General features: G+C 37.2%; 2 protein-coding genes across 5 annotated transcripts in view; one reads left to right on the forward strand and one right to left on the reverse strand.

Moving 5' to 3' along the window:
* sNPF-R (short neuropeptide F receptor) overlaps nt 1-7,300 on the forward strand; it is a 44,400-nt gene extending 37,100 nt beyond the window's left edge. For 2 of the 4 annotated variants that reach the window (XM_081984311.1, XM_081984310.1), the window contains exons 4-8: nt 209-402; nt 462-647; nt 733-851; nt 1,014-1,134; nt 7,201-7,300. In XM_081984311.1, the coding sequence (XP_081840437.1) occupies nt 209-402; nt 462-647; nt 733-851; nt 1,014-1,133 (619 nt within the window). In that variant the 3' untranslated portion in view covers nt 1,134; nt 7,201-7,300. Of the gene's footprint in view, nt 1-208; nt 403-461; nt 648-732; nt 852-1,013; nt 1,135-7,200 lie in introns of those variants that run through there. The other 2 variants (XM_081984312.1, XM_081984313.1) reach the window with 2 other exon arrangements.
* Balat (Beta-alanine transporter) lies at nt 7,293-13,729 on the reverse strand. The gene is made up of 9 exons (XM_081984306.1): nt 13,418-13,729; nt 12,975-13,146; nt 12,664-12,922; nt 12,499-12,613; nt 12,309-12,443; nt 9,879-10,078; nt 9,663-9,824; nt 7,564-7,742; nt 7,293-7,517 (listed from the first exon to the last, which is right to left on the reverse strand). Exons 1-9 carry the CDS (start codon nt 13,615-13,617, stop codon nt 7,332-7,334), a joined length of 1,608 nt encoding a protein of 535 aa, XP_081840432.1. The 5' UTR covers nt 13,618-13,729; the 3' UTR covers nt 7,293-7,331.
* Nucleotides 13,730-14,972: the final 1,243 nt, after the last annotated feature.

The following is a 14,972-nucleotide window of genomic DNA, read 5'->3' on the forward strand; positions in this document are numbered from 1 at the left end:
GTTTGTTTGCTCACTTAATAAGAAAAATCTAAGTAAATAGGTATGACGTCACAAATGTCAAAAATTAGTTATCGAATTAAGTTAAAATGTGAATTGTCATTTTGGTTTGCTGAGTTGCTAACCTAACCTTTTAAGCGAATTTCCGACAGATGTGACGTCATTTTTCTTTACTTTGATTTTCCGTATAGTTACGGTTTACGATTTTTAGGTCAAAACCTGGCTCAAAAAACAGTAGAAAAGAGGAAGCTGACAGAGAAAGAAAGAGACGAACTAACAGAATGTTGATTTCTATGGTGGCTGTGTTCCTGTTATCCTGGTTGCCTCTCAACCTGGTCAATATTTACAACGATTTCCATAAAGAAATGATCGATTGGGAATATTATTTTCTCAGTTTTTTTTTAGGTATTTTTTGAGTTATTTTTTCAGTCCAGGGTTGGTTTGAGGTTTTGGTCGATTTTTAGTGCATCAAATGGCCATGTCTTCCACCTGCTACAATCCATTTCTCTACGCGTGGTTGAACGAGAATTTTCGGAAGGAATTCAAGCAAGTACTGCCCTGTTTTGGCGGGACCAATGGGAGAGTGCCTAGTTCGGGCCGGTTCACCAATTGGAGGTCAGAACGCACTTGTAACGGTAATGAAATTCACGGTGCGCCTTAACCCTACTTTTTCGCTACTAACACTAGATTTTTCACGTTTTTTTTGCGGTTTTTCATCGAAAACCACGTTTGCAGGAAACGAAACGCAACAGGAAACGTTGCTTCCGTCTCAAGTCCATCGGGGCTCGTTCCGGGATCGGAAATTGACGCCGCCCCCTTTGAAAACCGATAGCGTAGAAATGGAAAATATTATGGTAAGTTTACTACAGGGTGATCAAAAATACAATTTCAAGTTTTGCTCCGTCCTGTAACTGTCAAAATAACAGACATTGTTCCACTCTTCTTTTGAAAATTTCAGACAATTAGCCAGCTCAATCGTTTCTTCTACTCTTCTTTTTAAGAACTCTTGATTTTAGGTGCCAAATTCGATCGTTGAATTCGATCCTGCTCTAGAAGTGGTTAGACTGAACTTGATAACCGAAGAGGAGCCGCCCCCGTACAATTCCATACAAAAGACGTCCCCCAGCTCCAATTAAGGTGAGTTAGAAAGAGACCACTACTTTCAACTTGAGCAAAAGTGAGACAGTGTAGTAACATTCAAAATTAAAATATTTCCGCGGGAAACCTTTAGACTGTCTGAATTGTCCCTTAAAGTTAACTTTGACAAAGCCCTCCCGCCACTCTCTGGCCCTTAAAGCCCTCAAGATTGAGGTTCCCCAAAATCAGCTTAGAATAGAGTGAGTGCTTCTTTGTAATTATAATTTTACCTTACAATTTTCCTTTTATGTTCTTGTCGCGATATTGAAGGGAAAGGCTAATACGAAAGGGCTCCCAAAAGCCCTTTCCATTCATTTAGTAAACGTTACTTGCAATGGAAGTTGTATTTAAATTCTTACTTAGTTACTTGTGGTACTACACTCAAGATGGCGGCCCAAAACGCCATTTTGTTTACGAAAGTCTTTTTTTTTTTGGAACAATTAGCCAGCTCAATCATGTCAACACTTCTTCTCTTCGTTTCTGACGCAAAATTGGTGTGGCGTTTCAAATCAATCACTCAATTAATAGAGAATTAAATGACAGTCAATGTTGCCAGATCTACCGTTGTTGTTTTTCTACCGTTCTCCTGTTTTTTGTCAATAATCTACCGTTTTTAATTGCGTTATTGCCATTATGTTTGTTGTGAATTTTTCAGTTTATTGTTTATTGAAATTTAATAAGGATTCTAAAAATGCGCTTAGAAATTTAATTTTCTTATTCCAAATTATTCTCTAGAACCACGTGATGTCTGTCAGAATTGTCAAAATTTTACTAGACTGCAAGAATTACATTTTAACGCAGTTTTCGAAACAAGACGATTTTCTAAGATTTAACAGTTATTTTGACACTTATTATCACTTCATGCTCTTCTGAAATCACGTGACAACTGTCACTAATGTCAAAACTGTCAAACCATGCTCAAAAGTTGCAAAAATCAGGATTAAAAAACGTTTTCTCTCTTCGACAGTTATTTTGCCAATTGTCACGTGACCGTCTAGCTAAATTGTGTTCTACAATCAGGTGACAACTGTCAGTAATGTCAAAACAAACCATGCTTTAAAATTGCAAAAATCATGGTTTAGGAACGTTTTCTTGCAGTATTTGATATAAAACGTGTTTATGAGATTTTTGACAGTTATTTTGACAATTGTCGCTTTATGGTATAGCTAAATAGTCTTATGAAATCACGTGACAACTGTCACTAATGTCAAGACTGTCAAACCATGCTCAAAAGTTGCAAAAATCAGGGTTTCAGAACGTTTTCTTGCAGTATTTGATATAAAACGTGTTTATGAGATTTATGACAGTTATTTTAGCAACTGTCACTTTATAGTATAGCTAAATAGTCTTCTGAAATCACGTGACAACTGCCACTAACGTCAAAACTGTCAAACCATGCTTAAAAGTTGCAAAAATCTGGATTTAAAAACGTTTTCTTGCAGTATTTGATATAAAACGTGTTTCTGAGATTTTTGACAGTTATTTTGACAACTGTCACTTTATAATATAGCTAAATACTCTTCTGAAATCACGTGACAACTGTCACTAACGTGAAAATTGTCAAACTATGCTCTAAAGTTGCAAAAATCAGGATTTACAAAGGTTCTCTTGCAGTATTTGATATAGAACGTGTTTCTGAGATTTATGATAGTTATTTTGACAATTGTCGCTTTATGGTCTAGCTAAATAATCTTCTGAAATCACGTGACAACTGCCACTAACGTCAAAACTGTCAAACCATGCTTAAAACTTGCAAAAATCAGGATTTAAAAACGTTCTCTTGGAGTATTTGATATGAAACGTGTTTATGAAATTTATGACAGTTATTTTGCTAATTGTCACGTGGCCGTCTAGTTAAATAGTGTTCTACAATCACGTGACAACTGTCACTAATGTCAAAACTGTCAAACCATGCTTTAAAGTTGCAAAAATCAGAGTTTAAGAACGTTTTCTTGCAGTATTTGATATAAAACGTGTTTATGAGAATTATGACAGTTATTTTGACAGTTGTCACTTCATAGTCTAGATAAATAGTCTTCTGAAATCACGTGACAACTGTCGCTAGCGTCAAAACTGTCAAACCACGCTCAAAAGTTGCAAAAATCAGGATTTAGAAACGTTTCTTGCAGTATTCGATATAAAACGTATTTCTGAGATTTATGAATGTTATTTTGAAAATTATCACGTGACCGTCTAGCTAAATAGTGTTCTAAAATCACGTGACAACTGTCACTAACGTCAAAACTGTCAAACCATGCTCAAAAGTTGCAAAAATCAGGATTTAGAAATGTTTCTTGCAGTATTCGATATAAAACGTATTTCTGAGATTTATGACTGTTATTTTGACAATTATCACGTGACCGTCTAGCTAAATAGTGTTCTAAAATCACGTGACAACTGTCACTAACGTCAAAACTGTCAAACCATGCTCAAAAGTTGCAAAAATCAGGATTTAGAAACGTTTCTTGCAGTATTCGATTTAAAACGTATTTCTGAGATTTATGACTGTTATTTTGAAAATTATCACGTGACCGTCTAGCTAAATAGTCTTTTCAAATCACGTGACAACTGCCACTAACGTCAAAACTGTCAAACCATGCTCAAAAGTTGCAAAAATCAGGATTTAGAAGCGTTTTCTTGCAGTATTTGTTATGAAACGTGGTTCTGAGAATTATAACAGTTATTTTGACAATTATCACGTGACCGTCTAGCTAAATAGCGTTCTACAATCACGTGACAATGGACACATGACTGCCTAGCTAAATTATCCTTTAAAACCACGTGATATCTGTCACTAATGTCAAAACTTAAAAAACCATTAATGAAAAAATGAAAAATCTGTATTTTTGAAGTAGAGGACAACTATTAAAAGACTGATAATAATGTAAAATGAATGAATATGTTTTGATCTACTGTTTTTTGACTGATTATTCTACCGCCATTAAATATTTTGACTTGGCAACACTGATGACAGTTAGTGTTCGCTTTTTTTAATTTTTTTTACAAATTGACGTGTGATCATTTTGACGGGGATTTTAGAAAGAATTTCAAAATGGCGCTGATTGTCCGCCATCTTGAAATTCATATTCAATATATCACTGGTAATTGTAGAACAATTGAAAAAAATCAAAATGGCCGTCACAGTCAACCATCTTTGAAATGTTTCGGCGTAAATAAAAGCACAATAGGAGATCGCCTTCTACGAAATTAAGGCTCGTTTAAAGCCAGCTGGAGCAAATAACGATTCTATTAGGTTTGCTAAGTAAGTTTTAATATTCCTTCAGCCAGTGGAAATAACAAACCAATTAACGGGAAAGAAAGATCCGTCGACTGCTAAATGCAGACGTTTTCTTCCGTCTCGTTAATTTCAGTTTGGTTCACTCGTTTTATTGTTTCGTGACGTTGAAAAGATGCATCCATCCTCCTCCCCCTCACTGTTCTAATTACAAGAAAATGTCACAGTCTGAATTGATTAAACCGACCTAATTCGCAGGATAAAAATTCCTTTCAGGTATCTTTCACAAAAAGCTTTTTTAAAAAGAGGATTTGCTTATGTTGCTCGGATTTAATCCATTTACTAGACGTCAAGATAAATTTTAATCGCGTTTCTTTATACTTTGTTACTTCCATGGTTCGCACTGGAAATTCCGAAATTAATCTTCTCTTTTTCGCTTAGAAAACGCTCTTTAAATGTACAAAACGTCCATTTTGCTTATTTTAAGCTGTTTGAAATGTTATTTCAATTGATTTTGTCTCAAATCTATTTTTAACATTAACAGCCATTTTCAAATTTAGAGAATGAGCAAATAGTGAGAAGAGTTTTTAGGCTCATTTTGTAGTATTTTTTGTGCTCTTTCCAGTGGAGTTTGAATGAAATTAACTGGAGTACAAATACACACCAAACTCCATTTTGACTGAGCGTAGCTCCGTTATTTAAGGAGCTACAAAAAAGTGTAAAGAAAGGAAGTTGTAGGAAATTTCATCCTCTACAAGATTGTGTTAAGGTGTTTTTGCCCTTAAGAGCCTCCTTAATAAGGTACAAGGCCAAAAACTGACTGGGTGCACCAAACTGTTTTTTTTTTTAAGTAACTCCAATTCGACAGCGTAGCTCCGTTATTCGAGAAGTTACAAAAAAGTTTAAAGAAAGGAAGTTGTAGAAAATTTCATCCTCTACAAGATTGTGTTAAGGTATTTTTGCCCTTAAGGGCCTCCTTAATAAGGTACAAAGCCGAAAATTGACTGGGTGCACCCAACTGTTTTTTTTTAAAGTAACTCGAATTTGACAAGTGACAATAAAAGTGATTAGAAATAAAATTGTAGAGGACCTTCCGAGGTTTCCAAAAATACCATAAAATCAGGTGATCCAGTTCACCGTTTGGCCGCTAGAGGGCGGCAAAGTTGACCGTTAACTAAAAAATTGTCAAAACCAATCAGCTGCGCAAAACTCTGGTTAAACATCAATAACTCGGTTATTTGACAAGTGACAGTAAAAGTGATTAGAAAAAAAATTGTAGAGAACATTCCGAGGTTTTAAAAAATACCATAAAATCAGGTGATCCTGTTCACCGTTTGGCCGCTAGAGGGCGTCAAAGTTGACCGTTAACTAAAAAATTGTCAAAACCAATCAGCTGCGCAGCACTCTGGCTAAACATCAATAACTCGGTTATTTGACAAGTGACAGTAAAAGTGATTAGAAACAAAATTGTAGAGGACATTCCGAGGATTCCAAAAATACCATAAAATCAGGTGATCCAGTTCACCGTTTGGCCGCTAGAGGGCGTCAAAGTTGACCGTTAACTAAAAAATTGTCAAAACCAATCAGCTGCGCAGCACTCTGGCTAAACATCAATAACTCGGTTATTTGACAAGTGACAGTAAAAGTGATTAGAAACAAAATTGTAGAGGACATTCCGAGGTTTTAAAAAATACCATAAAATCAGGTGATCCTGTTCACCGTTTGGCCGCTAGAGGGCGTCAAAGTTGACCGTTAATTCAAAACCGATCAGCTGCGCATTTGACAAGTGATAATAAAAGTGGTTGCACCAAACTGTTTTTTTTTAAAGTAACTCTAATTCGACTGAGCGTAGCTCCCTTATTTGAGAAGTTACAAAAAAGTGTAGAGAAAGGAAGTTGTAGGAAATTTCATCCTCTACAAGATTGAATTAAGGTATTTTTGCCCTTAAGGGCCTCCTTAATAAGGTACAAGACCAAAAATAGACTGGGTGCACCAAACTGTTTTTTTTTTAAATAACTCCAATTTGACTGAGCGTAGCTCCGTTATTTAAGGAGCTACAATAAAGTGTAGAGAATGGAAGTTGTAGGAAATTTCATCCTCTACAAGATTGTGTTAAGGTATTTTTGCCCTTAAGGGCCTCCTTAATAAGGTACAAAGCCAAAAATTGACTGGGTGCACCAAACTGTTTTTTTTTAAGTAACTCGGTTATTTGACAAGTAACAGTAAAAGTGATTAGAAACAAAATTGTAGAGAACATTCCGAGGATTCCAAAAATACCATAAAATCAGGTGATCCAGTTCACCGTTTGGCCGCTAGAGGGCGTCAAAGTTGACCGTTAACTAAAAAATTGTCAAAACCAATCAGCTGCGCAGCACTCTGGCTAAACATCAATAACTCGGTTATTTGACAAGTGACAGTAAAAGTGATTAGAAACAAAATTGTAGAGAACATTCCGAGGATTCCAAAAATACCATAAAATCAGGTAATCGAGTTCACCGTTTGGCCGCTAGAAGGCGTCAAAGTTGACCGTTAATTCAAAACCAATCAGCTGCGCATTTGACAAGTGACAATAATAGTGGTTGCACCAAACTGGTTTTTTTTAAATAACTCCAATTTGACTGAGCGTAGCTCCGTTATTTAAGGAGCTACAATAAAGTGTAGAGAATGGAAGTTGTAGGAAATTTCATCCTCTACAAAATTGTATTAAGGTGTTTGACCTAAATGCTGCACATGTCAACTTTAAAACATTTCAAAATGGCTAAGCTACAAAATGGCAATTTTGTTAGATATTGAGCTTCCTCAGGTAGAGCTACAAATTTTTTTTGTTTCAGATTAAAACCGCTACAACTCCTTAGCATTAAAACGAACAATGTTGTGCCAACTGTAGCTGTGTTAACTGTAATTGTACATAATAAATCAACTATTTACCCAGTTTTGCTGTTTTATTTTTCAAACACCTAAACTACAAATTATCATCTTTGGTGGGGGGTACGCAACAAACAAAAAAATCCAATTTAGTGTTTTCCGCGTCCTCCAAAGTTTGAGGCAAATGTTCGTTGAGGGTTTCGGGAAGGAGGAGGGAGAACATCCCCCCCACCACCAGGAGCGCCCCCATGATAATCAAAGGCAAGACCAGCATATCAGAACCCTGTAAACCACCAGTTAATAACTGACTTAACTAGTGGGTAACTTACCAAATAGTTGACCAGTGGTATGAAAATCGGGCCTAACATTCCAATCACCGAACTCAAAGACATTCCCAAACCTCTCACCACAGTGGGATAGAGTTCGGAGGCCATGAGGGGGAGGACGGCGAAGGAGGAGGAAATCCCCATTTTCCCCACGCAGTACAAGGTCAACATGATGACGTAATCTAGTGGGGGGGAGTCGTAAAATTGTAATTTAATCATCTCGGAAACTAAAAGAGGATCGGATCGAGCAAATAAAACGGGCTTTAGTTGCCGTCAATTTAGGACCGATAAATCCACCCTAATAACTGGTAATAACCGGTTTTAACGAGGGAGGAATTATGTTCAGAAGACGATTTATGTCTATATGCAGTTTTGTATACAGGGAGATAGTGCCTCCATATCTTCTGGGAAAAAAAGAATTACAGAAACCACTTTTCCTGAGATATTTCTGTCCTTTCAAACAGTGTTTCTGCCAGTTTGAACTTTGACACCGCTTTTCTTCCTGACTGTACCAAATTGTGTAGTGTTTTTTAGGTTATTGGAGAGGAAATTTAATGAGGATTCCAAAAATGTGCTTAAAACACCAATTTTCCCACTACAAGTGGGTTTTACACGCGATTTTGTCCCTGACTGTCCTTTCAAACAGTGTTTCTGGCAGTTCAAACTTTGACACCGCTTTTCTTCCTGACTGTACCTCTTTTTGTAGCGTTTATAATGTCATTGGATATGAAATTTAGTGAGGATTCCAAAAATGTGCTTAAAATAGTCATTTTTCCACTCCAAGTGGGTTTTACACGCGATTTTGTCCCTGACTGTCCTTTCAAACAGTGTTTCTGGCAGTTAAAACTTTGACACCGCTTTTCTTCCTGACTATACCAAATTGTGTAGTGCTTTTTAGGTTATTGGAGAGGAAATTTAATGAGGATTCCAAAAATGTGCTTAAAACACTCATTTTCCCACTCCAAGTGGGTTTTACACGCAATTTTCTTCCTGGCTGTCCATTCAAACTGTGTTTTTAGCAGTTCAAACTTTGACACCGCTTTTCATCCTGATTGTACCTCTTTTTGAAGCGTTTTTAATGTCATTGGATAAGAAATTTAGTGAGGATTCCAAAAATGTGCTTAAAACACTCATTTTCGCACTACAAGTGGGTTTTACACGCGATTTTCTCCCTGACTGTCCATTCAAACTGTGTTTTTAGCAGTTCAAACTTTGACACCGCTTTTCATCCTGATTGTACCTCTTTTTGTAGCGTTTTTAATGTCATTGGATATGAAATTTAATGAGGATTCCAAAAATGTGCTTAAAACACTCATTTTCGCACTACAAGTGGGTTTTACACGCGATTTTCTCCCTGACTGTCCTTTCAAACTGTGTTTCTGGCAGTTCAAATTTTGACACCGCTTTTCTTCCTGACTGTACCAAATTGCGTAGCGTTTTTAATGTCATTGGATAAGAAATTTAGTGAGGATTCCAAAAATGTGCTTAAAACACTCATTTTCCCACTCCAAGTGGGTTTTACACGCGATTTTCTCCCTGACTGTCCTTTCAAACTGTGTTTCTGGCAGTTCAAACTTTGACACCGCTTTTCTTCCTGACTGTACCAAATTGTGTAGCGTTTTTAATGTCATTGGATAAGAAATGAAGTGAGGATTCCAAAAATGTGCTCCAAGTGGGTTTTACACGCGATTTTGTCCCTGACTGTCCTTTCAAACTGTGTTTCTGGCAGTTCAAACTTTGACACCGCTTTTCTTCCTGTGTACCAAATTGTGTAGTGCTTTTTAGGTTATTGGAGAGGAAATTTAATGAGGATTCCAAAAATGTGCTTAAAACACTCATTTTCCCACTCCAAGTGGGTTTTACACGCGATTTTCTCCCTGACTGTCCTTTCAAACTGTGTTTCTGGCAGTTCAAACTTTGACACCGCTTTTCTTCCTGACTGTACCAAATTGTGTAGCGTTTTTAATGTCATTGGATAAGAAATTTAGTGAGGATTCCAAAAATGTGATCTGTAAAGGCTTTTGCACTAAAATTACCTAACTTTTGATGTAAACTCTCAAAAATGTACTGATTTTGCATTAAAAAAAACTCAAAAAACTCACTTTCTTGTACTAGAAAAGTGGCCAAACAAGAAGTGCCCCCAATTACCATGCTAATACAGAGTGTCCATCTTCTGCCTAACCTCTCCATGGCAGGCCACAAAAACAGGTAGGTAGGCAACTCTACAGCCCCGGCGAGGAAAAAGTTGAGAAATTCATCCCCACCTTAAAAAAAACAACCCTTCACCCCTCCCAGTGTTGAACCAATCAGAAATTCACCTAAAGCAGGGGCGTAGTAGGACAGTCCCACGTAAACACTAGTGTTTGTGAACCATAGAAAGGTGATTATAATGGTTTTCCATCTCAGGTTGGGTTTTTGGAATAAGTGTTTGATGCCGTAGTTGGTTTGGGTTCTGCTGGTTGAGAGAGGGCGCTGTAGTTTCGAAAAGACGTCTTTGGGGAGAGTTTTTCCGTTTACCCTGAAAGTTGGATAAGTCGAAATTCAAAACCCTGAAACTGCACTATTTTAAATGGAACACCCTGTATATTATTCAATTGTTGAATAGAGCACGTCGAGACGATTTCAACGATATCTGGTTTGTTGGATTTATCTATAATACTTTTCTCAAAAAATGAGAAAAAGTAAATTTTTCAAACCACCCTGTGATCGTTAATTCAAAACCAGCTGCGCAGCGCTCAGTTTAAACGTCAATAACTCGGTTATTTGACAAGTGACAATAAAAGTGATTAGAAACAAAATTGTAGAGGACATTCCGAGGATTCCAAAAATACCATAAAATCAGGTGATCGAGTTCACCGTTTGGCTGCTAGAGGGCGTTATAGTTGACCGTTAACTAAAAAACTGTCAAAACCAATCAGCTGCGCAGCACTCTGGCTAAACATCAATAACTCGGTTATTTGACAAGTGAGAGTAAAAGTGATTAGAAACAAGATTGTAGAGAACATTCCGAGGTATTCAAAAATTCCATAAAATCAGGTGATTCAGTTCACCGTTTGGCCGCTAGAGGGCGTCAAAGTTGACCGTTAACTAAAAAATTGTCGAAACCAATCAGTTGCGCAGCAATCTGGTTAAACGTCAATAACGCGGTTATTTGACACGTGACAGTAAAAGTGATTAGAAATAAAATTGTAGAGAACATTATATAGTTTCTAAAAATACCATAAAATCAGGGGATCGAGTTCACCGTTTAGCCGCTAGAGGGCGTCAAAGTTGACCGTTAATTCAAAACCAATCAGCTGCGCATTTGACAAGTGACAATAAAAGTGATTAGAAATAAAATTGTAGAGAACATTCCGAGGTTTTCAAAAATACCATTAAACCAAGTAATCGAGTTCACCGTTTGGCCGCTCGAGGGCGTCAAAGTTGACCGTTAACTAAAAAATTGTCAAAACCAATCAGCTTCGCAGCACTCTAGTTAAACGTCAATAACTCGGTTATTTGACAAGTGACAGTAAAAGTGATTAGAAATAAAATTGTAGAGAACATTCCGAGGATTCCAAAAATACCATAAAATCAGGTGATCCAGTTCACCGTTTGGCCGCTAGAAGGCGTCAAAGTTGACCGTTAACTGTCAAACCAATCAGCTACGCAACACTCTGGTTAAACGTCAATAACGCAGTTATTTGACAAGTGACAGTAAAAGTGATTAGAAACAAAATTGTAGAGGACATTCCGGGGTTTCCAAAAATACTATAAAATCAGGTGATCGAGTTCACCGTTTGGCCGCTAGAGGGCGTCAAAGTTGACCGTTAACTAAAAAAGTGTCAAAACTTTCAACAAACACAACAAGTGGCTTCCAAAATGTTAAAGCCCTGAAACTGCACTATTTTAAATGAAACACCCTGTATATTATTGTACTAAAGTACTCGAATAAGACTGAAGATGCAATTATGTTTGATTTTTCTATATCTAAAAAAGTTTTATTAAAGTCGAAATTCGATTCAAACAGGTTTCAACTCTAATGGGATTTCCTTCAAGAATACATGTCTGTAATAAGGAAAAATGGTCCTTACCGAATACAGAGGAAAAGCTGACAATTTTGCTATAATCATCATTTGTGACGTCATCGTAATTTTATTTGATTTCTGCTATAAGTACAGGACCGTAACAAAAGTGGTAGTGCAAAATGTTCGACATTGTTTGCGAGCAAAATTCGGTATTCCTGGCCTGTAAATGGTGGCGGAAAACATCAGAAAATCATCGGAAAATCCTAAATGAACAACAACACTCATTTAACTTTTACCGGTCGGTTAAATTCAGACTTCATTATTAGTAAATAAAACTCTCGACGGCGCCATTTCAACATGCAAAAACAGAACACTTCAAATCCTGATGGGACATTATTATGCATACGAAATCCGTCCAAATGGATTATTATTTGCGCCTGTTTTTTGTCGGACAATTTACTGTGAAAATTTCACCGTTTTCTCAAAAAAAAATCCAAGTTAAACCCAAAAGAATTAGTTTGGGAACTTATCAGTTTCAGAATGAACGACTTGTTGGAAAACTTTTTCCAGAAGTTTTACTTATTAACTCACAGGATCGAACTAAGAATTATTTTTGAACAAAAAATGTACTAACTCGTAGTTTTGTGAGTTGTGACGTCATTTCAATTTTGTTTGGATCAAACTAATTATCAAAAATATGTAAAAAAGCTTCACAAACGCAATTGCAGACTTTTTACATACCTGGCAATGGTTTCCAAAATACGTTTGGCTTCCTGGTATCTACCCTGAGCTAACAACCATCTGGGACTTTCAGGTAGCAGAAACCACGTCAAAAACAATCCCACAAATGGTATGGTAGTGGCCAAAGCCATCAACCTACCACATTAACTGTAATTTTCTTGTTCACTCTGTATTTAAAAATGGTGGTTACCTCCAGTTGCTTACCAGCCACACCACCACGGACAACCCTACCAATGATAGTGAGTAGGCGATGTTAATCAAAATGGTGACCATCGTTCGATCCTTAGGGCCTACTAACTCGATAGCTGTTCCAATGCAAATTAGTTTAGAGTGGTAAGTTAAATAGGAGACTTACCTAAAACGTAGGGTGTACCCAAAATGGCGGGAACTGTAAACCCCACTCCAACCCGCAGGAAAACCCAGGTGGTAAAATTAGGGGCAAACGCTGTGGCCATCCCGAAAACGCTTTGAATTAACAGGTAAACATAGTAGGCTGGTTTCCTGCCTAAACCATCCTGTATATACCCAAAAATGTAGTTCCCTATCAGGCCACTTAGACCAAAAACGGCCAGAGCCAAAGTAGGCGCATAATCGTATTGACACACCAAATCCCACTGAAAATCCAATATTTTAGCAAACAGGGGAAACAAAGACAAAACGACAAACCTCACTGATAATGGAATGTCCAATATCCTGGACGTCATAAGTCCATCCGTGTCTACATTGAACAATATTATTGTAACTTTGTCCAGAATCGGAGAAATTGCCGTAATCGTGATCGTACATCAAACATTCGCTCAACTTCGATTTGTTGTCCGGAGTTATCCAGGCCGGAATGCTGGAATAAGGTCATTAAAGCCAAAGTTATTCGTAACAACACTCTTGCAGTTGAAACTCCAGGCAATTGACTACATTTACTATTAGAAATTTAGAAATTTCAATTTAAAGTAAAAACATTTAAAAGTTAGGACAGTTAGTCAGTGTTCCTAACAACAGCATAATTTCCCTGGAGATAATTGGTCAGTTTTGGTAGTCCTAGAGTTTAGGTCAGTTGACTAGTGCCCTTAGTTTTATTAAACCTTAGGAAAAGCACAAAAAGGGCTACCAACCTGACATTTTTCACAAAATCCTCGTCAAATCCAGGAACAGTGGGCAGTTTGCACCAATGTTTCGGCACCGTGGCCATAAACAGTTGATTGTAGGCGTGGAACCCGCACGGAAACACCGCAGGAAACAAAATCAACCAGATTACCAATTTCTGGTACCTTCCGAATTGCCCCACGTAGGGCAGAACCTCGTCCAAGTCCATCGAGTTGGCTGCGACTGTTTTTTTCGTAGGGTTCGCCAAAAATTGCTGGTTAATTCCCCTCTCTAATTGGTCGACTTAATTTGATTTCCTAATCCGATTTAGAGGATGCTCGTTTGTTATTAAATTTGTTTTTAAATTGATGTTGGTCACCTGATTTGAAATTTGGGTTAGAGACAAACTGCACCAAACGACAGACAAAAATTGATAATAAACAGTCTGTTAAACAGTGGCCACATTCGTTTTTACACTCCATGGAACGAGCTGAGTTTTTTTGACGTCACAATGACGTAACTTGACAGTTGTTCAAATTATAGTTTTGCTAAATTACGTCATCGTGACGTCAAAAATGCTCTGCTCGCTCCATGGGGCTTGAAAACGAATCCGGCCATTAAAGCCCTGAAACTGCACTATTTTAAATGGAACACCCTGTACATTATTCAATTGTTGAATAGAGCACTTCGAGACGATTTCAACGATATATGGTTTGTTGGATTTATCGATAATACTTTTTTCATAAAATGAGAAAAAGTAAATTTTTCAAACCACCCTGTGATCGTTAATTCAAAAGTTTAAACGTCAATAACTCGGTTATTTGACAAGTGATAATAAAAGTGATTAGAAACAAAATTGTAGAGGACATTCCGAGGTTTTCAAAAATACCATAAAATCAGGTGATCTAGTTCACCGTTTGGCCGCTAGAGGGCGTCAAAGTTGACCGTTAACTAAAAAATTGTCAAAACCAATCAGCTGCGCAACACTCTGGTTAAACGTCAATAACTCGGTTATTTGACAAGTGAGAGTAAAAGTGATTAGAAACAAAATTGTAGAGAACATTCCGAGGTTTTCAAAAATACCATAAAATCAGGTGATCTAGTTCACCGTTTGGCCGCTAGAGGGCGTCAAAGTTGACCGTTAACTAAAAAATTGTCAAAACCAATCAGCTGCGCAACACTCTGGTTAAACGTCAATAACTCGGTTATTTGACAAGTGAGAGTAAAAGTGATTAGAAACAAAATTGTAGAGGACATTCCGAGGTTTTCAAAAATACCATAAAATCAAGTGATCCAGTTCACCGTTTGGCCGCTAGAGGGCGTCAAAGTTGACCGTTAACTAAAAAATTGTCAAAACCAATCAGCTGCGCAACACTCTGGTTAAACGTCAATAACTCGGTTATTTGACAAGTGAGAGTAAAAGTGATTAGAAACAAAATTGTAGAGAACATTCCGAGGTTTTCAAAAATACCATAAAATCAGGTGGTCCAGTTCACCGTTTGGCCGCTAGAGGGCGTGAAAGTTGACCGTTAACTAAAAAATTGTCAAAACCAATCAGCTGCGCAACACTCTGGTTAAACGTCA

The sequence above is a fragment of the Ips typographus genome, linkage group LG7 (genome assembly GCF_016097725.1).
Source record: "Ips typographus isolate SLU linkage group LG7, UJ_Ityp_2.0, whole genome shotgun sequence".
Lineage (NCBI taxonomy): Eukaryota > Metazoa > Arthropoda > Insecta > Coleoptera > Curculionidae > Ips > Ips typographus.

Excerpts from the sequence above, each read along its gene's own strand:
- Balat (XM_081984306.1), bottom strand. The coding sequence starts at position 13,617 with ATGGACTTGGACGAGGTTCTGCCCTACGTGGGGCAATTCGGAAGGTAC. Across the intron at positions 12,614-12,663 it reads GGGTACACCCTACGTTTTAG|CTATCGAGTTAGTAGGCCCT; the intron begins GTAAGTCTCCTA and ends GCATTGGAACAG. Across the intron at positions 7,518-7,563 it reads TACCACTGGTCAACTATTTG|GGTTCTGATATGCTGGTCTT; the intron begins GTAAGTTACCCA and ends GGTGGTTTACAG.